This window comes from Boleophthalmus pectinirostris, unplaced genomic scaffold, assembly GCF_026225935.1.
Source record: "Boleophthalmus pectinirostris isolate CB_2022bp ecotype Guang Dong unplaced genomic scaffold, ASM2622593v1 HiC_scaffold_14, whole genome shotgun sequence".
NCBI classification, from domain to species: domain Eukaryota; kingdom Metazoa; phylum Chordata; class Actinopteri; order Gobiiformes; family Gobiidae; genus Boleophthalmus; species Boleophthalmus pectinirostris.
This window is the reverse complement of record NW_026571047.1, coordinates 17,510,255-17,532,790: the sequence shown is the minus strand read 5'-3', so window position 1 is coordinate 17,532,790 and position 22,536 is coordinate 17,510,255. Positions and strand designations below refer to the sequence as shown.

The 22,536-nt window shown below is 39.1% G+C and overlaps 2 protein-coding genes across 4 annotated transcripts; both read left to right on the top strand.

Annotated features, from left to right (window-relative positions):
• The first annotated feature begins 408 nt into the window (after positions 1-408).
• On the top strand, positions 409-10,322 carry LOC110154358 (protein FAM171A2). Its single transcript, XM_020918351.2, has 8 exons — positions 409-635; positions 5,304-5,531; positions 6,191-6,283; positions 7,403-7,561; positions 7,940-8,119; positions 8,204-8,317; positions 8,448-8,574; positions 8,892-10,322. Exons 1-8 carry the CDS (start codon positions 539-541, stop codon positions 10,312-10,314), a joined length of 2,421 nt encoding a protein of 806 aa, XP_020774010.1. The 5' UTR covers positions 409-538; the 3' UTR covers positions 10,315-10,322.
• Positions 10,323-13,126: 2,804 nt separating this feature from the next.
• grnb (granulin b) lies at positions 13,127-22,475 on the top strand. 3 transcript variants are annotated; one of them, XM_055149851.1, is made up of 17 exons: positions 13,127-13,251; positions 13,507-13,604; positions 14,315-14,455; positions 14,968-15,090; positions 15,220-15,333; positions 15,765-15,906; positions 16,063-16,175; positions 16,620-16,749; positions 16,853-16,944; positions 17,389-17,539; positions 17,642-17,739; positions 18,122-18,349; positions 18,735-18,971; positions 19,055-19,315; positions 19,382-19,615; positions 19,751-20,008; positions 20,555-22,475. In XM_055149851.1, the coding sequence occupies exons 3-17, from the start codon at positions 14,315-14,317 to the stop codon at positions 20,699-20,701; spliced, it is 2,469 nt and encodes an 822-aa protein (XP_055005826.1). In that variant the 5' UTR covers positions 13,127-13,251; positions 13,507-13,604; the 3' UTR covers positions 20,702-22,475. The 3 variants fall into 3 exon arrangements, with proteins under 3 accessions (XP_055005826.1, XP_020773799.1, XP_020773798.1); XM_020918140.2 differs by having other exon boundaries at positions 13,507-13,608; positions 16,066-16,175; XM_020918139.2 differs by having other exon boundaries at positions 13,507-13,608.
• Positions 22,476-22,536: the final 61 nt, after the last annotated feature.

Here is a 22,536-nt window from a genome sequence, read left to right as displayed (position 1 = left end):
ATAAACTTGGTGCTTTGTAACATTGGGAGATACGGTGGGAGATGTAGTAGGAACATACTGCTGGTGGGGAGATGCTGTTGGGCTTTGGCCAGAACAGGCTTAGGCCCTGTCCATATCTGCTGTAACAAAAAGAAACCTTGGTCTATATTCCAAAAACTCATCGATCTTTGCAAATGGAGTCATTATTTATCTTCAGCAGATATATAATTTTTGCCACAACAGTTACATCCCTATTTTAATCTTATATATATCTGTCAAGTCTAGATTCAGGGCCTTCTAATCGGTACAAAGTCATTACAGGAGCTTTCTCTGGCTGGTGCAGTTCCTCTTATGACCAACAGGGGGCAGCGTGGCGCCCTTTGCTCCCCGCCTCAGACAATAAACACAAGGCGAAGCCCACAGACTACAGCAGCATCCACGACTCCATTCTTTTGGCCTGGCATCCGAGTTATGTCTCAGTAGCCGCGAAGTCTGAATTAACCCCGAGAATCATGGAAACCCGAGCGACGACCTGCGAGTAGAGATGTAGGTTAGAAGGATGCCAGTCCACCGCATCTCTCGTGTGCTCCTGTGCGTCTGGATCTGCGCGATTTGGGAGGCGCTGGCCAAATCTCTTCCAGATCAGGGAGCGCTTGGTAAGGCTCGCCGTACGGGGGATGCAGCAGAAGCAACAATGAGATGGGAGTGGTTGCTTTTTTATTGCTTTTGTCGACATTGCTTCACAACGTGGCGCGGTAATACGACCCAGGCCTTACAAAAACACACATTGGATGAACATGGAAAGCCGTAATTATGAGCAAGACTGTTTGGTTTGATTGTCACTGTAGGGCATTGCATTTTCCTTTCATGGCCTTGGGTGTCGTTTTGATATTGCTATGCATTAAATAAACTGTACATAACGTGCTCCTATGGGGGTATCTGTATGCATGTGTACACTGGGTTTCTCTTGCACTTGGCCTAGCTGCGAGCAAGGCCTATTCATTGTACTCTATGCATTTATCTTGCACATTACAGCACATAGGCGATTATATTACATGCCCCTGCCACCTCCTGGGCCTGTACTCACAATACAGTTTCAATTTATAAAGGCTTTCATGAAATATGTTCAGATTGCATAGGCCTGTTGTCTCCTCCATCCTTCTTTCCAGTGCAGGTTAAAGATGTGAAGGGCATTATGTAATTAGTTTGTATTATGCATGCCAGCAGTCCTTTAGAGATGCATGGGTGGTGACAGGGTGGGTTTATTTTTCACTACTCTTCACGTTCAAAATAAGACAGTCCACCATTTTGTACATGTTTTCTAACCTCTGTGTCATCACCAGTAGCGAAGGAAATCAATTATCCGTAAAGTATTCAAACTGGGGAATAGGGGCAAGATGTTGGGAAGGGGAGGGGACTTTTCAAACTTGATATAATAACACTACAATGTTATACTGCAATGTTTATTACATTACAGGCTCATTTGAATCTGATTTTCTTTGGGGGTAAAATAATGCTGCTTCTTTGGTGCAGTGATTTCTCAAATGCACTGGATGCCCTTCCTCGTGGAATCATGTCTATTTATTCTGATTTCTGGCTTGGGACTTGCAAGAATTAAATTGACTTCCAACCTCATATAGTCTAGTTTAGACTTAGACAAACTTTATTGATCCACAAGGGAAATTATTTTGACACAGTAGCTCACACATCACAATATAATATAATAACAAAGAGCAATAAGATAAATAGTAATAATAAAGTCAGCATAAGTAGCAAATGTATCTGTTTAAATGGACCAGGGCAGAATATCTTTCCCTATATAATTTTATGGCTATTCAAATTCCCTATATTTTTGGGTACACCTGTAGTAGGGATGTCGACATTATTCAGTTCAATTAAGTTTTTTTCCCCCGACAATTTTAAATTATAATCCCACAAGTGACACCTTTTTAGATATATATAAATATATACACACATTTGACATATATAATATGTATGTCATATGTGTTAACTGTGAAAAAACATAGACTCCCAAAGAAGCTGTGTTTGTGCTTGTGTATATGGGCTCAATCACCACATCGTGATTAATTTAGTGGCTTGACAGTGTCTATTTTGGTAAAATTACAACCACAGACAAGACAGTAAATTAATAATAATGATCAATAATAATAGATGCAAAAAGGGGAAAAAAACAAAAACAAACAATACAAAACAAATTAAAATAGGTGAAAGAGAAGAAAATAATATAATAAAAATGAAATAAGAACATTTTAATAAATGAAATTAAGTAAATTATTTGGTTAATACAGAATATTAATTAGAACTAAACTATGGTAGTTATAATTAAAAGTATTATTTCAATCTATCTTCAGTTATTAACTACTTTATAATTTACAATATTTGATTTCATAAAGTTATCACATACTAATGTGTTACCTGTTAGACCTAGAATTCCACTGTTGCTTACTCATAGTGTCAGTAATTGTGATTAATACACTCCAATCTAATATTACGGCAACTCTTATCTGTAGATCCATTTGTTGTTGTACAGTGTGATGAAGCATTCAAAACTGCAGCCAGAAAGACTATTAAACCCATTTTCTAAAGTGAGCTGAGATTCCCAGGCTCTTTCTGTGTCAATGGAGTTGTCGGAGGCCACAGTGTCTCGAGTGCTGGGTCCAGATTGGGGGAACACTGTGCACACAAGGGAGCCTTTATAGAGCTCCTCCTGTTAATGGATGCACCACATTTATACACGCATCCTAATGACCACAGCACACTGGGACAAGACAGGCTGAATCTGTGCTTCTCAAACTGTAGTACCTGTGTGCTTACCGGTACATGTAGTTCTTGCGGTGATGCCCAAAAAGCTTTAGGTGTCTTTATTGGTTTGTTTATTTGTTTATTTATTTTAAAAGATTGTCATTTCTAGTTGATTACCCTGGATTTATCCTGCTTGACACTGGGTTTTGATGGAATTATGGTGATATATTTAGCCATAGTTTAGATCTGGTTGATGTCCTGTTTCTGTGTTACTTTAATCATGTTTTAAGTACTGACGTGAATAGAGACTATGTACTGTACCTTTTTTGGTGGAGGGTCTATCCACTACTTGTCTTCGTGGAGATGTTATTGCTTTGTCTGGAATGTTCCACAGTATGGGATTTTGCCAAATATTCAATTAAGTGTTTTTAATGCTTGAAAATACCTTGAAAAAATCATGCATTCTTACGCTGAGCAGGGTCGCCTCTCCACAGATTTGACCTGTATATTGTCCTGACAGCGTCTTCTGCTTGTCTCTATGGATTCTTTAAAGGCAAACCAATAATATCTCTATGAATACAAGTAACGACTCCTCCACCAGAAAAGTTACATTTCATTCTTTAATTCCAACCTTAGTCCAATATATTTCTCCATATTTAGACATGTTTTGGTAACTGAAAAACAAATATATTCTGAGTTGAAATTGGTGTTAAAAGTGTGTGAAATACTGAATGAATGCCATTAGGAAGTGAAAGGGTCAGTAAGGATGGTTGTTTTGTGTCCAGTTTTAGCCTGTGGTGGACTAATCTGTATGTGGGGAAATACAAGGCGGCTTTTGGAGAGTCAGTGAGTCGCCATGGAAACATCCCTGGTGTGACCCACATCCTGAGCGGTCCAAGAAGAGAGATGTGAAGTGAAAACAAAAACTGCAGGCCCGCATCAATGAATTAGGGCTGTTCATTCAGTTGGAAATAACCACAGTGATTTATTTAGATAGAGTAGAAAGATAAATGACATGTGTAGGTGTTTGAGCAAAGACCCGCATTAAAGAGCCATTATTATATTATTTTCTGGTCTGTTATAAACTTGTATCGTCATCAAAAACATACATGGAGTTGTGTTTTGTTTCATTCACACATTTATTTAGGCTGAGTTCCTCTCTCGGACTAAGTACCACTCCACTCCACTGTGTTTTTAACCTCCATACACCTTCACTAGAATCATTTGGATGATTTCAGCATTGGAATTGAACTGTTAACTAACTAACTAACTAACTGTTAACGTGAAAACTAGGTAACAAAATTCTAGCATGACTAAAAGCTTACAACAGTAAAATTTGCATGAAATTGGATGACCTTTAAAGCATCTGGACTGCATTTGACATAAAACATGACAAACACATATGCAGTGCATCCAGGGAAAGAGATGAATCAAAGACACTCTTATTTGGTATTATAATGTGTTGTTGAAATAATGTTGTAACCTGGTACACTGCAAGGTTATATTTGTAATACTGACATCCATTATAAACATGTATGAACAAATACATTAAAGTACATTAAGTGATTTACTGAGAGAGGCTATAGTGTACTTGTACACTCACATTATTTTGATTGTAGTGGGAAGGTCATTATGGACAAGGAGATTAAACCTCTGCATAGTCATTGAGTTCTTGACACACAGCCAAAAGATGACTTAAACATTTTCTCGCTAACACTAAGTCAGAGCCAGGACAGTAAAAGCACTTTACATCATATTACTATATGTCCTTGCTTTTTACAGTTTGTGAAATAGAGACATTTAGCTAATTGTGTGAAATGCAGAGGGTTTAGTAGTTTAGCAGTTCATATCTTCACATTTTCCCCAAAGTTGCTCCTGCTTCCTGTATGTATGTAAAATGTGTTCTGTGAACTGAATACTGATTTGAAAATATAAATTGCAAATACAGTCTCAGTTGCATACTAGTCACAAAAATAGATTTCTTTCCTAAATTGTGCAACCCTAGTTTAGACACAATAAGGACTTGATTGAAAGGGGCCACTTCACATTATGTTCTGATCTATGTTATAATATTTCCTCATCTAAAACATACCTGGAGTTGTGTTTTGTTTCATTCACATGTTTAACACACAAACCCTGCATATTTACTTCTGTCATGTGGTAATGCAGAAAATATTACTCCATCATACACCATCACTGGATTCATTTTGATGATTTCAGCCCTGGAATTGCCCATCTCTGTTGAACAAAAAGTAAAAGGTAGCTATTAACTTGAAAACTACCACTTCAAGACATCACAAAGGATAGAGCAGAGCATTTTGAGCTTTGGAGATGTAGACAGACTAATAAAGGATTTCTCAAACATGTGTGAATAAAACAAAACAACTCCAGTTATATTTTTGAGGACATAACATTCTAACGTGGCTTAAAGCTCACAAGAGTCAATTTTGCATGATATAAGACCTTTAAAGTTGGTTTAGAACTGGTTTAGTTTTTATTGTCTTATAATATGCTTTAGCTCAGTTCCCATGAGAGAAAAATGATTTTGTTTTCTTTTTCAGAGGTGCAAATCAAAGTCCAGGTGTTTGACAATAGTGACTTGTCTCCACTGGCGGATGCTCTTGTGGAGGTCCATGGAAATCAGACCATTTTAGCGTCCGGGAAAGCAGGAAGTGATGGCATCCTCAGAGTCAGCTTTTTATACCGAGCGGGAACTTGGGTCATCATCACTGCCTCTAAACTGGATTATGTCACCAACTCTGTACCCTGGCACTCCAACCGCATCCCACGTAAGTAACTCGAGAAGCCAGCAATTCAATTTACAGCACTGTTTGGAGAGACGCTACAGGCTAAACTCATTTCTTTTCATCTTTTTGTTTTCTGGTTTGCCATCTCAACATCTAAGCTTTCACATGGAAACTGCAAAATTGTCCAATCTGCATTTTTATTATTTGATTAAATAAGTGCATACATAGATTTATATGGTGCATTGTAACTCCAAAGGCTGTTTTCTCAAAACGCATTTTTCTCATTTAGGGATCTGATCTACGTACATTAATGTTTTCATTTTTATACTTAAAAGATTTTGATGGATCGTACAGAAGGATTAGTTCATATCTAATTCTGAGCCGGATTTCTTAATGTTTTACTTCAGAAAATTTGGTAAAATTTTTAATTTTCTCAAATTTTTAGTAGGCCTAATTTAAGATATAAATCCCCTCTGCAAATTTCTTTGGATCTGTCAACAAAAGGAAGCAAGAAATGTAACCTGGCTCTTACAATTTGTAATTTTGTGCGTCCCAAATATATCAAATTTAATTTTTATTTTTTTTTGTATTCACCTGCAGTGTATCATCTGAATATAGTTAGGTAGTGCTGTTGTTTCATTTCAGCCACACCTGCAGTTCTGCTGTGTTCATCTTTTCTAAATGTCTCTCTTTTATTGTAGTATATGCATCTGTGAGCCTGTACCTTCTAGTACAGAGACCTGGGACACTCATTCTTTACGATGACGTCCTTCAAGTTCTGTCAGGCTCACCAGGTAAAACATAAATAAATATAATTTTATAAAGCATGTATTTTGTGTGTATTTTCTCCTTCTTTGGACTGCATTTATTGCTTATTGTCACTGTTCGAAGTAGAACTGCATGATCACAGAATCAGAAAGGCAAAGCAGGAGTTATTAGTAGTAGTTTCCCCTACACACAAAATATTTTGCCTATGATTTATGTATAAACTGGCTAACACTAGTTTAAATCTCTATAAACATTATTGTATTAGTGCAGCAGTCTACATTTCTCTCAAATGGTAAAGCTCCTGGTTGTGATTAAAAAGTGTATGCTAAAGCAGATTCCTAATAATAATAATAATAATTGTAATCTAATCTAAATTTGTCAAAAGAATTGCCATTAAATATGTTTCAAATTGTTTTGCCTTCCACTTGACCCATGTTAAGCCACTAAAGCCTTGTGTTGGGATAGGCTTCAGTCATCCAGAGAAGATTTAATTACTGCATTTACAGTCCTGAAGGCATTAAGATGTCATATTCTTCTGATTGTCTGTCACTTAAAATGAGCCTGTCTCCAGCTAAGTGTGACAATTGATTCACACCCTTCATGTTTGTGTCTGAGTTTCCATAGATCTTATTTAACATTTGGATGACCCTCTCTTATTTGCTGCTACTAGCGCCAAAGCAACAGCATCAAACTTCATTTAGAAATATCTCTGACACAGTAAATACTAGAGGAAAGACAGGTTCAGTGAGAGGCTGAATGATGGAAATGATAAATACTCGATTACTGTATAGTTATCAATTTGTGACTAATATGTAGAAAATTTTTTGTAGCGTTGCATTGCAAGTGTACAAGTATAAAAAACATTATCTATAAAAAGTACTGTACAATTACTAATTATGGTGTGGGGTACAGCACCTGCTTCTCTCAGTTCCACTATATGACATTAAACCTATTTGTCTTGTGTGTATTCATATCATAATCTTATGTCATACTGTGTAACATTTTAGGTAAAACAATAATATCTTCATAGAGACAAGCAGGAGGTGGAACATCTGAAAAGTTACCTAAAGCAGATTTCAGGATTTGATAACTACTTGCATATTTACACGAGTCATGTTCTCTTCTCCGTTTTGTCTGTTCATCAGGAGCTCGTAACCAGCCGTTGGTGCAACTCCAGAGGAAATCCCTTCAGCTCCCTCCAAACTCCAACTACACGTCTCTGTCAGCGGCTCTGACCACCGCCAAGAGCCAGTACGAGATCGGGGGCTTCCCTTTCCTCCTGGGACGGGAGACCAACAGCTCAGGTCGGCATCTCCTCTGAATGCTCAGATTACATATGAATTGTGGATAGAAATGTGCAGTCTCTCTATATTCATTATCTCTAGTAGACAGAATATGTATGACTGCTTCACATTTACATACATTAACTTTGAGACAACCTGAAACTCACTCACGTCATATCATACATAATGTAGTTGTTCTATAGGAAACATGTATGTACAGACTTATATGGTCTTCCTGTGTCCTTGAAACATTGAAATTAGACAAATTGAGCATTATTTAATTTCAACTGTATCTGTAACTTCATATTCCATAGTACTTGAAACTTGAACTGTGATATGATGTACTCTGTACAGTAATCCTTTTCACACTGTAATATTAAACCGTACTATTGTGTCTAGGTGCTGAAATTGGCTGGACAGATCTGACAGCTCTTGCAGTGGTCAGCATTGAGCTTTACGACAAAGATGGAAATCCAATCCAAGTCTCAGATCCAATACACCTCTCTGTCCCTCTGCCCTCGGACACTCGTAACAGGATGGCCACCAGTGTCCCCACGTGGCTCTATCAGCCTAAGACAGGTACTCATGTGTGAAATAAGAAGAAAGAGTCTACTGTATAGAAAATATACACCATAAATGACCCCATAATGTAATAATACACAGGTCTGTGGGTCCGGAACGGGACAGGCTACATTAAAAAGGACGGCTCACAGTTTGTGTGGAACCTTGTGGTTCCTGGGATGGGATACTGGTTAGCTGCCTTCCCCACATCTTCAGGTAATGGAAGTGCAATTTCATTTTCAAAGTATTTTATTTGAAGCCAAATGAAAATATTCCCCCTGTGGTTTTGTTAGTAATTACTAGGTTTAATAGTCAAGCTGGACTTTAATTACTTTTTAATTAACAGGATTGGGTCTCTCTCACCCGGGTCTGCGGGACATTACCACATATCACACCCTGTTCCTGTTGTCCATCCTGGGCTCCTTGGCTCTGCTCGTGCTCATTTTGCTCTGTGTGCTGCTCTACTACTGCAGGTATGTATAGTGTATGTGCACGTCTTACCTTTAGACATCACTTATCAAACTTTATTTTCAATACTATTATACTATCATTACTAAATTGTCTAGGCAAACATGGCAGGTGTATATTTTCATATCACACATTTTCTGATCCGTTGTAGGACTGTATACTGTAGTTACCTCAATATTAGTAATGTACACTTTTGCCTGAACAAAATGGACAAAATATTCAGCAAATGTCTGCAAATATAATCATAGCCATATTATTACAGTGACTATTCTGTGATTTTCTGTGTAACTTGTGCAGTGCTAATGTATTGTATATTTTCTAGGAGGAAGTGTCTGAAGCCTCGTCGACAACAGGGCAAGCCCCATGCATCCAATTTAAACAGTGCCAAAAGAGACCAGGGTACTTCCATGTCTCGTTTGAATCTCATTTGCGGCGGCCATGTTGAATCTGGAGCAGCTAATGACAAATCAGAGCTAGCCGAATCTCGAGACTATCACAGCTCACGGGAGGACGTTACCAAACATGTCCCAGCCCACAAGTCCAGAAACTCGAAAGGCAAAAACATTTCCAGCTCCCAAAGAGGTGAAAGCTTTCCAATGAAGGTAACTCGGGCCACTGAAACAAACAATTTGGACAACCCTCTGCTCCACGAAGACTACAACCGCCACCATAGCGCCAATGACAATCGTGGATACTCTTCTGACCCCCCATCGCCACCTCGTTTCCAGGGTTACGTGCCAAACCAGACAGATAAGCCCCCCGAATATTCAGCGGCAGCAGCAGACAGCCTCACCCGACCCACATCACTCAACACGCAACCAGGACAAATCATCTTCTGTAGCTCCATTGACCAAATGAAAGAAAACATGTACCGGAGCATGGTGCCAACTCTAGTCATCCCAGCACACTACATGCGCTTGCCCTCAGAGTTTACCAGCAAAGATGGAAAGGATCCAAAAGACCAAGACAAAGATGGTGGTCCAATGGGTCAACAGCACCATCACCAGGGACAGAGGCAGGGCCAGCAGCAAGGTGGATGTCAAGGAGATGATTCGGAAGACCCCAGCTGGGCGTCGGATTCATCTGGAGGCCCAGTCACCATCCCTGTGCTCTTTAACGACTCAACCATGGCCCAAATGAACGGGGAGCTGCAGGCGCTAACAGAGAAGAAACTCCTGGAGCTGGGAGTGAAGCAGCACCCACGGGCCTGGTTCATCTCACTGGATGGACGGGCCAATGCCCACGTGCGCCACTCCTACATCGATATCAGCAATGATCTGAGTGGTGGAGGCTTTGGAGGTCAAAGTAATCTACAGAGAGATGTCAACCTGGAACCTCCTTTAGAAGCTCAAGAGCGTAAACTGGCAGCAAATCGTAAGGGCAAAGAGGAGCGCTGGGGGTCTGCTCCACGTAAAGGCCACACTGGCACAAGTAGCGGAGGGAAGAACTACTCCAAACTGGCCTATCCCGACCATAGCGAGCCCAGCAGCAGTGAGGGTCGCCCGGTGTCGCCAGAGGAGAACTCTCTCACCCCTCTCCTCGATGAAGGCCCGTCATCCCGTGGATCCACCATCACCAGAAGGGGACGCAGTCGAGTTAGTAGCAGCCGCAGCAGCAACAGTGAGAACCGGCGTGACTCCATGACCAGCCCAGAAGACGATCCTGATGACAAAGATGAAAACAAGAAGAGTCCATGGCAGAAGATCGAAGACAGGCCTCTGATGGTCTTTCACCCGAGGAAGTAGAAGCTGTATCAAAGAGACACTGGACCTTTATCAGAAGGAGCTTTCATCTTTCAGAGCAGAGAGAGGGAGGTCACAAAAGCACAACCATCTTCACAGTCTGTCACCGATGTGTTTCTGGTGAAGTGCTTTTGCACTTTGAGTACTCTCGTAATCTCACTGTTTGTTTCATTGGCTTTCAGTGACATTATCTATTGTAGACTGAACTTTATTGTGAATGTTGTCACCTTATTATATCACTAAACCATTGTCTGAGCCATTGACTTTGGAAATAGCCATTTTAGAGCAAAATATGAGAGAAAAGCACTTACTAATGATTTGAAGTGGTTCTAGAATTTTGAAAATTATTGAATTTTCTATTTAGAAAATGTGATATTTAAACAGTTAACTTCTCTAAATCATATCTGTAAATGTAAGCATTCTTTGAGGTACAATCTAAATACGCTTAATATATTTGAAGAAAACTATTACCTAATTTATGCTGAGACCCTGTTTATGGATATTGCAAACTGTTTTGTGGTCTGCATTTTGCTCCTTCAGGGATGTACTTGTTTCCCTTCTGTAGTCTGTTCATTCATACATTTACATATACAATAGCATTTACCTGTAAAAACATCATGTTGTTCCAGCCACAGTTAAGTTATCTACCGTTTTGCCAAAATAATACTCTGCCTTTCTCCTTTTTGCCTGACAGAGACTTCCTCGTGAGTTTTGTGTAAATAGGATTCTTGACATTTAGAAAGACAATTTGGTAGGACAGACGTTTGCATGAATATGAATGTATGAAATAAACAGAAGGCACCAAAAGCCCCCCACAGTTCTCCAGGCTCCTGTTCTGCACAACCATTCGTTATTTGCCAAGAAACGAGTCAAACTAAATTACACATCTCGTACTTGAAGACTTTTGATATCCTGCTGAGATTTACAGAGGTTGTTTTGTAGACAGGGCCTGTACCACTCCTCTCCTGAAAGTGCCTTCTTTCACATAGGATTTAGTGATAGGCATGCAGGTCCCTTTGCCAAAAATGCAGTTAATACCACCTAGGCTTTTTAGATGGCACCAACGATAAGCACACTGCATTATGGGGAATAACACAATTCACTCTGGGGAGCATGCCTGCAAAACAAAATGTCTTTTCATGATTACTATGTCCTTGAATATGTTCTTAATTTCTTGTATCTAACCTCTTTTTCACCAAACCTGTAAATGCTTCAAACTTGAACTATATTAAATTTTATGTGTATACAATGTGCATGTACTGTAAAATGTAGAATAGGGTGTTTTTATTGAAACTTTTTTTGAAACAATCGTAATGTTTTTGGCACAAAAATGTCTTGCGATGAAGCAATGATTTGCCAAATATCTGAGCATACACTGACTTTTCCCTTAACTCAGTCCTAACAAAACCCACTTCCGGTCGTAAATGTTTACAATAATAACATACTGACCAACACGCTCCCGCTAGCATCACCACTGCCTGTGACACATCAGCCAATGGGAATGAGTCAACTGGTGAAAACGCAAGTGTAGCGGACGAAGCTGGGAGAATTTTGAAAAGTGTTGAGAATGTTATTTTTTCTTCGTGAAATTGAGGAACTTGGAAATCATAGAAGCTGTAAAATATTCACTGTTTGTCAAGTCACCATCTGCTTGCTCTCCATACGCCTTGTCAGTAGCCCACACTATGAACTGAAAATGTGAGTGATTTCTGAACTCAGTCAATGTCTCAATTTCTGTAAATGTACCACTTACTTGGACCAGACCTGGCGTCATAATGAGTTGTGCAGTTGTGTTCCCTTGCCTGTGTTTGATTTACATGGAAGGAGGATGTATTTCATGTAGGCTGAGGTTTGTGATCTTGTGTTTGAACATGAGTTTTGATGGAGGGATTGGTAACATGAGTTTGTAGTTATCCTCTGCATTTGGCTTGTGAGGGTCCAGAGCATTGAGGTGCAGGCCTTCATGCTGTGCAGTGCCATTTTCTTCTGGTCAGATGTTTGCAAACTGTACATTGACTCTTTCTGTACATGAAACAAAATAGAAATAAAAATGTCCCCACTGTGCTTTCTTTGTCAATTTGCATTCAATGTACAACTTTTACATTTATATATTGTAGATTAGGGTGATGAGATCTTTAAAATTCAAAACTGGACACACTTGGGTTAGGATGGTTGGTATAAATAAAATTCTGAAAACAGTTCTGGCTCAGTATGTAATCATCTTTATTTTAGTAAAACAAATGACAATACAGTATATTGTCCCCTTTACTGACCGGAATTATGTTGGTCAGAAATAGCAATACCTGAGACATTTCTTGTATAAAATTGGGACAAATCATTGGTTTTGGATGAATCTGCTGGGACAGGAAACACATAGCTCAAAACGAGGACTGTCCTGGGTAAATAGGGATGTCTGGTCACCCTAGTGTAGATGAAAAATGTTTACATTAATACCAAGATAATGATAATGGGTCTATTGGTGGTTTTAAGATTCTAGACTGTGATGATCTCATACTCCCAAATGAGGGTCAAAGGTCAGATTTTAATAACTTTGCCATAAAACATCTAAACGATAAGTTAATTATTCACAAATGTTGAACCAGGTCCTTTTTAGTAGTGACTAGACCCAGGAACTCACTGTATTAGCACAAAAGGATATATACAAAATATAAAATAAATATTAAAATATCGCACATAAATTATAAATAACGAGCAGCCTCAGCATGACTGTAAACTAAAATAATCCTAGGAAGAAATTATTCGTTTATTTTGACTTATTTTTGACTTGTTGCTTTAAATGTCACGTGATGTAAACGGATCATGTGACAACCCAATTTGACTTCAGGAAATACAGAAGTCTGCGGCGTCATTTTCCTGCTGTTACAGCCACAACAAGACCCTGAAAGGCGAAACTAGAACCGATTTAATCAGATAAACAAGGTAAGACACTGTGCTGCTAATAAAAAATGCCATGGTGAACATTCAAAGCAAAGCGCACTGCTGTGCTAAGGTGCTAGCTGCTTAGTGGCTAAGCTAACTTTACTTCTACAATGGATGAATGTTTTATTGATCGCCATCTGTAATCAATCCAAGCTCCTCTTTTGTTATCGTATATGCACATGTCTAAACGTATTTATGTTCTTTGTAATAACAGTGTTGAAGAACTAATTGTGTTATTTTTTGTCTTTGTTTCAGGACAGAGAATATGAATTGTTTTCTTGTTTGTTAATTAAAGTGAAGTTAATAAACGTGATTTCATCGTCTGGCTCATCCAAAGACTCCTTCTTCACAATGCAAGTAAGATTTCAGTCAGAATTCAGTCAGATTGTATATAGACAGCAGAGTGTCATGTGCATCTATACAATGGTATATAGTTCTTATCTGCACTCCACCCATGCAAAGATGTACGGTGATTGATGCTTGATCTTCTTAAGAAACTACCAAGTGAAACCATACCATAGACTTCCTTCCACACTTCCTTCCAGACTTCCTGTAGATGTACATCATTGTGAAATTCAGTTCAATTCATGCTTGTCTTTCATAATATTTTGTAAAGGCAGAGTTTCACGTAGTCCTGTCACAATAATATTGGCCTATCGTTCAGTGCATGAAAACTGGAAGAATATATTTTGGGGCTCAGTATATATTATGTATACTTATTCTTTGCAAAAGTGTGGAGATTTGGGATATTATTGTTGTAACTCTATAAGATTTAAGACCTAAAAGACTGAATAAGTGACTGCTATGACTAAGTATTTTTCTCTTCTATTATGTCTCTGTTGCAGCCCAAGCCTTTTGATGAGACCATTTAAAATGGTTTACTGGGATTATATTGCATTATTGTTGTCAGTGGCAGAAAATGGTTTCAGTTCGTGACAGGCCTAGTTTCACATCAACTTTTTTAATTTGCCATGGAAAATCTCTGTATTTCTTTGAGTAACTAGTAGGCATGCCCTTAATTATAACCATGAATTGTGGTTTGAAATGTCTCTTTGCCTTTTAGATGCTGCAGGTGACTGCACTGTGTTTGGCTGTGTTGGGCCTGAGCACCGCGTTGGTCTGTCCAGATGGAGGCATGTGTGCAGAGAAAAACACCTGCTGCCAGAACACTGAGGGAGGCTATGGCTGCTGCCCACTACCAAAAGTATGCTACAAATGATCACATTACTGAACACATTATGCTATTTTCTGAACTATGCTATAATGTTGTCCCCTCAACAAAAACATACAGAGTTGTTTTGTTCCATTCACACGCACAAACCCTGCATATTTAGGCTGAGTTCTTCTCTCAAATGGAAACACTCTACTCCACCTTGTAATGTCATGTATTAATAGAGGAAGTGCTGTGTTTTTAAACTTCATAGGCTTTCACTAGAATCATGTTGATTATTTCGGACCTGGAATTGCCAATTTCTACTGAACAAAAGGTAAAAATTAGCTGTTAACTTGAAAACCACCACTACATGACATTACAACTTGGATTAGAGCATTTTGAGCTTTGGAGATGTAGACACACCAGTAATAAAGGGTTACTCTTATGTGTGAATGACAACAAAGTGACAACATTCCAACATGGCTTAAAGCGCAAAAGAAACAATTTTTGCATAATTTATAATTTATAATATATAATTTTTGCATAATTTATTATTTTTTTAGGCCGAGTGTTGTTCAGACCACCTCCACTGTTGTTATGAAGGGACCATTTGTGATTTGGTCCATCGAAAATGTGTAAATCAAACCATATCCCTGCCATGGATAACGCGTCTTCCTACTACACAGGTTTGTATTTTCTGTCCCTCTATCAAATGTATAAACTTTGTCCCTTCAAAGAAGTTGCTCAGTAGAAATGATAGAATAGAACCCTTTCCCATCCTAATCATTGATATGCTTGTGCTGTGATGGTCCTAGCTGGAGGAGCCAGTGAAGGCAGTCATTTGTCCTGACATGATGTCTGAATGTCCGGATGGCACCACCTGCTGTGAGCTTCCAGACAGCACTTGGGGCTGCTGTCCGCTGGAGAAGGTAACACACAAAACCATTTCAATAAATGAGTACCTACATAAAGTAAGGGCAAAAAGCTTTACACACAAAGAAATGTATTGTGTGGTTAGATATTGAGGATTCAGTTCTGCAAATGCTCCAACTATGTAGTGAATGTGTAAACTGTTTAAAATGCAACTGCTGGTAGATGGCTGAATATGTATAGGAGCTGACATGTCCTATCTAAAATGCTGAAAACCTTGTTCAGCTGAAAAATTTGCTGAGTGTTCTTTAGTATTCTCTAGGTTGATGCAATACCAAAATAAATGTACAAGTGTACAAGCATATAGAATCTATATCAGCAAAGTTATTTGCTCCAAATCACTTAAAACTAATTAAAACTAATAAAGTAATTAACTTTAGACAATGATAGCAAATTGTATTATCTAATTTTCTTTTCTATATGACCACAGGCAGTCTGTTGTTCGGACAAGCAGCACTGCTGCCCAGAGGGGACACAGTGCGATCTTGTTCACTCAAAGTGCATCTCCTCCACATCACAGTCCATCCCCATGCTCAAGAAGGTTCCTGCTAAAAAAAGACTGAATAATCCAGGTGGGAGCTCTTTAAGCAAACATGCTGAAATATTTATGACTGTAAAGGGGGAGTTAATTTTTAATAGCTATTGTATTTATAACTAGGCCAGAGAGTTCATGTGTTCTTGTTATCTGTATGAATGATACGTACATGACGTGTAAATGTGTTTGTTAGCAGAGTCTCGAGTGGGTGCAATAACTTGTCCTGGAGGAAGAAGCAGCTGCCCAGATGATTACACCTGTTGCCTGCTTCCCACTGGAGACTATGGCTGCTGTCCCTACCCAAATGTATGTTGCTGAAGCTTATTTATATTCTTTTCTTTTCTATTTAAATTTTCAAATCTCTGTGAATCTATTCATATTTATAAATGTCTAAGTCAAAAGTTGATCTATGTCTACTATATGTATTACTAATTAATTATTACACTTTTATATTTTATCAATAAAATGACCAATACTGTAGTAACATAACTAATAATATACTCCTTACTATAAATAACTAGGGAGTGTTAGAGTGTGTAGTCAGCTGACAGTGACGATGAACCTTGTCAGAACTGAAAAAGCTGCTTAAATGAGTGATTAAATGTATTCATTTAGAAATACTTTTATCCAGTTGACAAAATGACATTTTCTTTTGCTATTGATGATGTACAAAATGATTACATGTTTTCACCACCATAAATAATTCTGCTTGATTAATTACATTTTGTTTGACTTTTTAATTATACACAGGCAATGTGCTGCAGTGATCATGTGCACTGTTGCCCCAGTAACACCATCTGTGACCTGGAGAAGCAAATGTGCCGGTCTGGAGACACACAAATGCCACTGCTCAAGAAGATCGCTGCCACTCCTAATGATGGTGAATCAAATCATCTATATGTATTTTCATGTGTGTGGGGCTGCTTCATCTGTATAACTCTATAGATGGTAAATTAATGCATGTGTGATCTCTGACCGTTCAGTTCAGTGTCCAGACAAAATCTCAACTTGTCCTGATGAGACGACGTGCTGCAAGATGACCTCTGGGGATTATGGCTGCTGCCCCATGGTTGATGTAAGCTTATCTATAATCTAATCTCACTCTATATTCGTGCAATTAAGGTGGAACCTATTTAAATATTATTTAAAGGCTATTTAACTCGATAACCTTGACTCTGGCTCCAATTGACTTTACACTTTTTACTGTCACCTCTGTCTCTATAACTGCTGCAGTGAGCCTTGTCATTTTGGTCTTAAAATGTTTGTATTAACTCACTACACATGATCCTTGTGTTTTCATTTTGATATTTAATCCATAAATAAAACCCTGTTCCTAATATGGGACTTGAAATTTGTTCGAATAGCTATGGTCCAATCAAAGCAAGAGATTTAGATTTTAAAGGTGAGCTGTTTAAACGGTATGTTAATTCAGCATAAAATATTTAATTGGAAAAAAAAAGAGAATTTATTAAAATAAAAAGGACAACACTTTTAAAAAGAAATTTCCTTTATATTCCAGGCTGTTTGCTGTAGCGACCACATCCACTGCTGTCCTTCTGGTACAGAGTGTGATTTGGTCCATAGCATGTGCATTTCATCTACTACCAACACATCTATGGTCAATAAAATCCCAGCTCTCAAGAAGGAACCGGCAACACTGCAATCAGAAAGTAAATATTTTGTTGTTGTTTTTTTAAATTCACAATTATTTTATACTATTTCACCATTTGAGTGCAGTCACAAAACAAATACTACTCTTATTTATTTTATAGTGGAGAATGTTGCATGTAATGGTTCAGTGGTCTGTCAGGATGGAAACACCTGCTGTAAATTGCTAACTGGTGCTTGGGCCTGTTGTCCACTTGCTGAGGTATGTCCTAGTCATTTTAAATGCTTTGTTGGATCAACTTCTTCTTATAAGTCTATTGCAGGCAATGATTTTAGCCTGTGACCAGTAGACAGATTGTGTTTAAGTCTTGGCCTCATTTCTACCCTCATCATTCATGTCTTCTTCAGCTCTGCCACTAGTGTTCAAATGGTCTTTTACTTGATAAATCGTGTAATGCCTGTGTAATTGCTTCTCTTGATGTTGTTTGGCCATGCTCATGTGGGCGGGACCGTAAACAAGCTTAATCCAATAGTGATTTTTAATATGCTTCAGTGTAATTTGTCAGCCTCTTCACGCCCCCTTCTTTGTGGTGTTAAATGATAAGACACTCTCACCACTACATATGCTTTCTTTTTATTCACAGGCTGTTTGCTGTAAGGACCACCTGCACTGCTGCCCCCACGGTACTGTGTGTAATCTGAAAGCCTCCACATGTGACAGTCCGAGTGGGAGTCTGGTGATGCCCCTGTTTGGCAAAACTCCAGTAGAGGGCAACGTCAACACCAAATGTGACAAATCCTCAAGCTGTCCTGGGAAAGCAACTTGCTGTAAGACCACCAGTGGGGAATGGGGCTGCTGTCCTCTGCCTGAGGTGAGTCTTTTAAATAAATTGTAGCATGTGATTGCTATTATCTGTGTTAATCAGGATACAATTGCCTTACACTAGTCTTTGCTGTCTCTTCTCTCACAACATCCTTGAATCTTTTGTTTAGTCTCTTTACATCCGATCTTAATCTAATGTCTCCTTCAACGTCCTTTCTATAGAATTGTCCAGACCATTTTATGTAAACTGTAATCCAAATAACCTAAACAACCTTAAACATCCACAATAGGTAAATGCTTCAGGGACTCACTGCTCTTGACATGTTGCCCCAGCAGCATGGTCAAATGCAAAGGAGAATGTAACACATGAGGACAATAAAGTATACCTTAATCTCAACTTCTCAGCATTTTAGATTGAATCCTCTTGTCCGTAGGCTGTTTGCTGTGACGACCACATTCACTGCTGCCCTCATGGGACAGTGTGTAACCTGGCTGCAGAAACGTGTGATGATCCCTTTAGAGTGAGACCGCCTGTGTCCTGGGTGGAGAAGGTCCCTGCTCTGACCTCAGAGGCAGAGAACGAGAAATGTGACAAACAAACCATGTGTCCCGGAGGCACCACCTGCTGCAAGAAGACATCTGGACAGTGGGCCTGCTGTCCCCTACCTCAGGTCAGGCTCCATAGGTGACCAGTGTTTTGTGTTATGGAAAAGTCACAGTTTAAAAGTTATAATAATTTTTTACATTTCCCTAGGCTGTGTGCTGTAATGACCATGAGCACTGCTGCCCTAAAGGCTATAAGTGTAACGTGGCAGAGCAGACCTGTGATAAACCTGGAGAGGTTAGTCTGCCATGGGTCCAGAAGATCCCTGCTCTACTGAAGGAGACCCTCCAGACCCTGGCTCTGCCTGCTCCGGCCCGGACCATGTGTGACCCCCACACCAGCTGCCCACGGGGCACTACCTGCTGCTTCATGAAGAACACTCACCAGTGGGGCTGCTGCCCTGTACCAGAGGTCTGTGAATGGAAAGCCCCTAACACACTGTCTAAGAAATGTGTATTTACGGTTCTCTTCTTTTAGGCAATTTGCTGTGGTGATGGAGATCACTGTTGCCCGCACGGCCATACCTGTGAACCGCACCGCTCCTCCTGCTCCAAAGGACCTCATGTGATCCCCTGGCTCACCAAACTGAGAGCCTTCAGTGAGTCCGACTCTGTGGCAGATGTCAAGTGTGATGACAAGAGCAGCTGTGCCTCTGGAACAACCTGCTGCAAGCTGCCCACAGGAGAATGGGGCTGTTGTCCGCTGGTCAAGGTGACACTAGTGCAGTCAGTTTGAATAAATCTAAATGTATCAACGTGTATTTAAAGGCATCAAATAAACATTGACAGCTTTGGTTTGATCTCTTTTAAGTGTCTATTTGAAAAATAACATTGCCTCTCCCCTCAGGCGGTTTGCTGTGCAGACCATGAGCACTGCTGCCCCCAGAGCTACACGTGTAACATGCAGACGGGCACCTGTGAGAAGGCAGGCTCTGGGACCACCTCCTTCACTGTTGCACAGCTCACAGTCATCCCACTGAAGCAGAGGGAGATGGAAGAAGACGAGGCCGTACCATGTGACAGCTCAGGGAGCGTCCGCTGCTCCAAACAGGACACCTGCTGCCAGACCTCAGATACAGAGTGGGCCTGCTGTCCCTCACCTGGGGTAGGCTAATAACATATTCTACATGGAAACAATTCAAATGCAATTTATAACGTTTGCCACTTGCATTTCTCATAGAACTGTTATTTCTTTCATGTTATTATGTTATTTTCTTTAGTAAGGCATTATCTTGCCTCAATGTCTTCCTCCGTAGAGAAAAGTGGGTAATGCCATCAGGTCAGATCTTTGGATAGGTAACCCTGCTAACAGTATAGATGCAGGATTTTCAGTGTAAAGTAACAAAGCACAACAAAAAACATGTGCAATGCCATACTGTTTAACAAGCAGAAGAAAGCACTTTATATCTCAATGGAAACAAGAAGTATGTGGTAATCCCACTACCAGAAAAGTTTCATAATACCTTTAAATCAACTGGGGTTTGGAGATCAAAGGCTTTCTGTTTGAGAAAATATGTGTTCTTAATGTGTGGTGTGGAGTAAATTTTGTGTCATGACTTTTTCTATACCACATTGATTAAACTATGGCCTGTTCTGTTGTATAACTGATAACTGTACTGTATTTATTTAAACAAAGCCTTTTCTCTTGTAGGCCGTGTGCTGCCCTGACCGGAAACACTGCTGTCCAGCGGGGTTCTCGTGTGACCTGACCTCAGGGGAGTGCCTTCAGACAAATCAACTGACCTGGGACGCTCTCCTCCACAACAGAAGAAGAGACTTTGGCCGTCCTGAACTCTAACCACAAGTAGCACACTGGCTCTTTGTACTTAGCTTATGGTATGAATCTACAGATGTTTGACGAGAAGACTTGCTTAAGATATTGGCCGTTGAATAAGTCATTTTTTGCACTTGAGAGGTTTTTTTGGTGTTTGTTTTGAAGATTTGGTGTTTTGTTGAAGGTGTATTGTGTAACTTTTTTGGTGGAGGGCCCATCGAATGCTTTTCTCCATGGAGATGTTATTGCTTTGTCTGGAATGTTTCACAGTATGGCATTTCAGCCTTTCTATCCTCATGGAGACCAAACCAGACCATGTTACAGGTCAGATCTGTGAAAAATGTAAAGAGCTGTCATACTGTGGTAGATTCCAGGCAGAGCAATAACATATACATAGAAACAAGTAGATGACGGACCCCAACAAAAAATGCACAGTGCACTTTTAACATTATTTGGTAGTTTTTATCTCTTGAATGATATTGGCCATCCCCATTAACATTTCTTGCATCAGATCACACACAACATAAATTACAGTAAACAAGATGCAGTTGGAGGCAAACAGAAAACATCTTTTATAGGAGACTGGTTTACTTGTTTTGTTTGGTACAATATTGTCTCCACCAATCAGATTTGTTTAAAAGAGAATGTAATTTGACACAGATGTGATACAGACAAGTATAGTTAATGTTTTTGTTGTTGTGATGAGTGAAACTTTTTTAGTTTATTCCTTTTTATAATTAATACTATGTAATTTAGATTTTTTGTTGTGATTTCAAATAGATATAGTTAGTCATATTCAATTATTTTGTCAACTAGAATCAGGACAACTTGTGCCTTCTTAAATCATTCCTGCAAGAGGTACCAGTCTCCACTTTTCACATGGAATATACAGATGTGCTGTTTTTGGGAAAGAGGATTTAATGTTTATTTTAACTGCAGCCAAAAGATGTGAGCCAAATGCATGTTATTGTCATGAGAGGACAGAGGCTGGCAGTGCAGTGTTGGCATGGCAATGTAAACAGAGGTATTGAGAGAAAGCTGTTTGAGAGGGCGCCAACCAAGACAGTCTTTTGTTGGAATCCTTCAATGACTTTGCCTTCTACCTCGGGGCTCATACTTCATTGTTATAATTATATTTTAGGATATTCTGATTTTGTTGTGTGTTAGGTAGGGCAAAACGGATTTTCTGTGCTACTGAACTGCAAATTTTAAGAGCATTATCACTGGTGAACAGTACAAGAACTTGAAGCCCTAACTTCTCATGAAAAATGTTTATTTTTTGGTATACAAGTGCAACTTAAAGCTTATATTATGGAAAATAGTGTTAAAAAAAAAGCTCAAATGTGCATGGGTAAATTAAACACTCCAAATGTAGGAATTTCAACCTTTAGTCTTAATTGCTTATCTGTCAGTTTCAGAGTGAAAATTTTGCTAATTTTATAGCAATTAATTACTCAAAACAGAATATTATGTCTTTTGAATGAATGGGCATAAGCCAAGATATCACCTTTTAATCCTCAAATCCACTATGAAGTATCAAGAACATTTCATTATAACACTATTGTAATCGCTACGATATTGTTGTTCTTCCTCCAGAATCTATATAATACATCTAAACTTGACCTTAGTAAACAAACTACTGAAATGTTTTTTCCACATTATATTTATTAGGTTGCACCTGTAACTGACACTATAACCATGCATGTCATTTCAGTATGATCATTTTGTCACTCTTTTCAAAGATTTTTACTCTGAAGGAGAGGACTAAATACTTGTGAAATAAAGTTGTTTAAAATTAGCTGGCTGTCAATGTTATGAATTGTGCCTCTGAGATCATTTCTGAGTTTTGCTGGTTGGTC

Bases quoted from the DNA above. Each gene is read 5' to 3' on its own strand.
- grnb (XM_020918139.2), top strand. The intron at 14,456-14,967 runs GTATGCTACAAA...TTATTTTTTTAG, and splicing joins GCTGCTGCCCACTACCAAAA to GCCGAGTGTTGTTCAGACCA. The intron at 17,540-17,641 runs GTAAATATTTTG...TTTATTTTATAG, and splicing joins GGCAACACTGCAATCAGAAA to TGGAGAATGTTGCATGTAAT.
- LOC110154358 (XM_020918351.2), top strand. From the start codon at position 539: ATGCCAGTCCACCGCATCTCTCGTGTGCTCCTGTGCGTCTGGATCTGC. The intron at 7,562-7,939 runs GTCGGCATCTCC...TATTGTGTCTAG, and splicing joins ACGGGAGACCAACAGCTCAG to GTGCTGAAATTGGCTGGACA. The intron at 8,318-8,447 runs GTAATGGAAGTG...TTTAATTAACAG, and splicing joins TGCCTTCCCCACATCTTCAG to GATTGGGTCTCTCTCACCCG.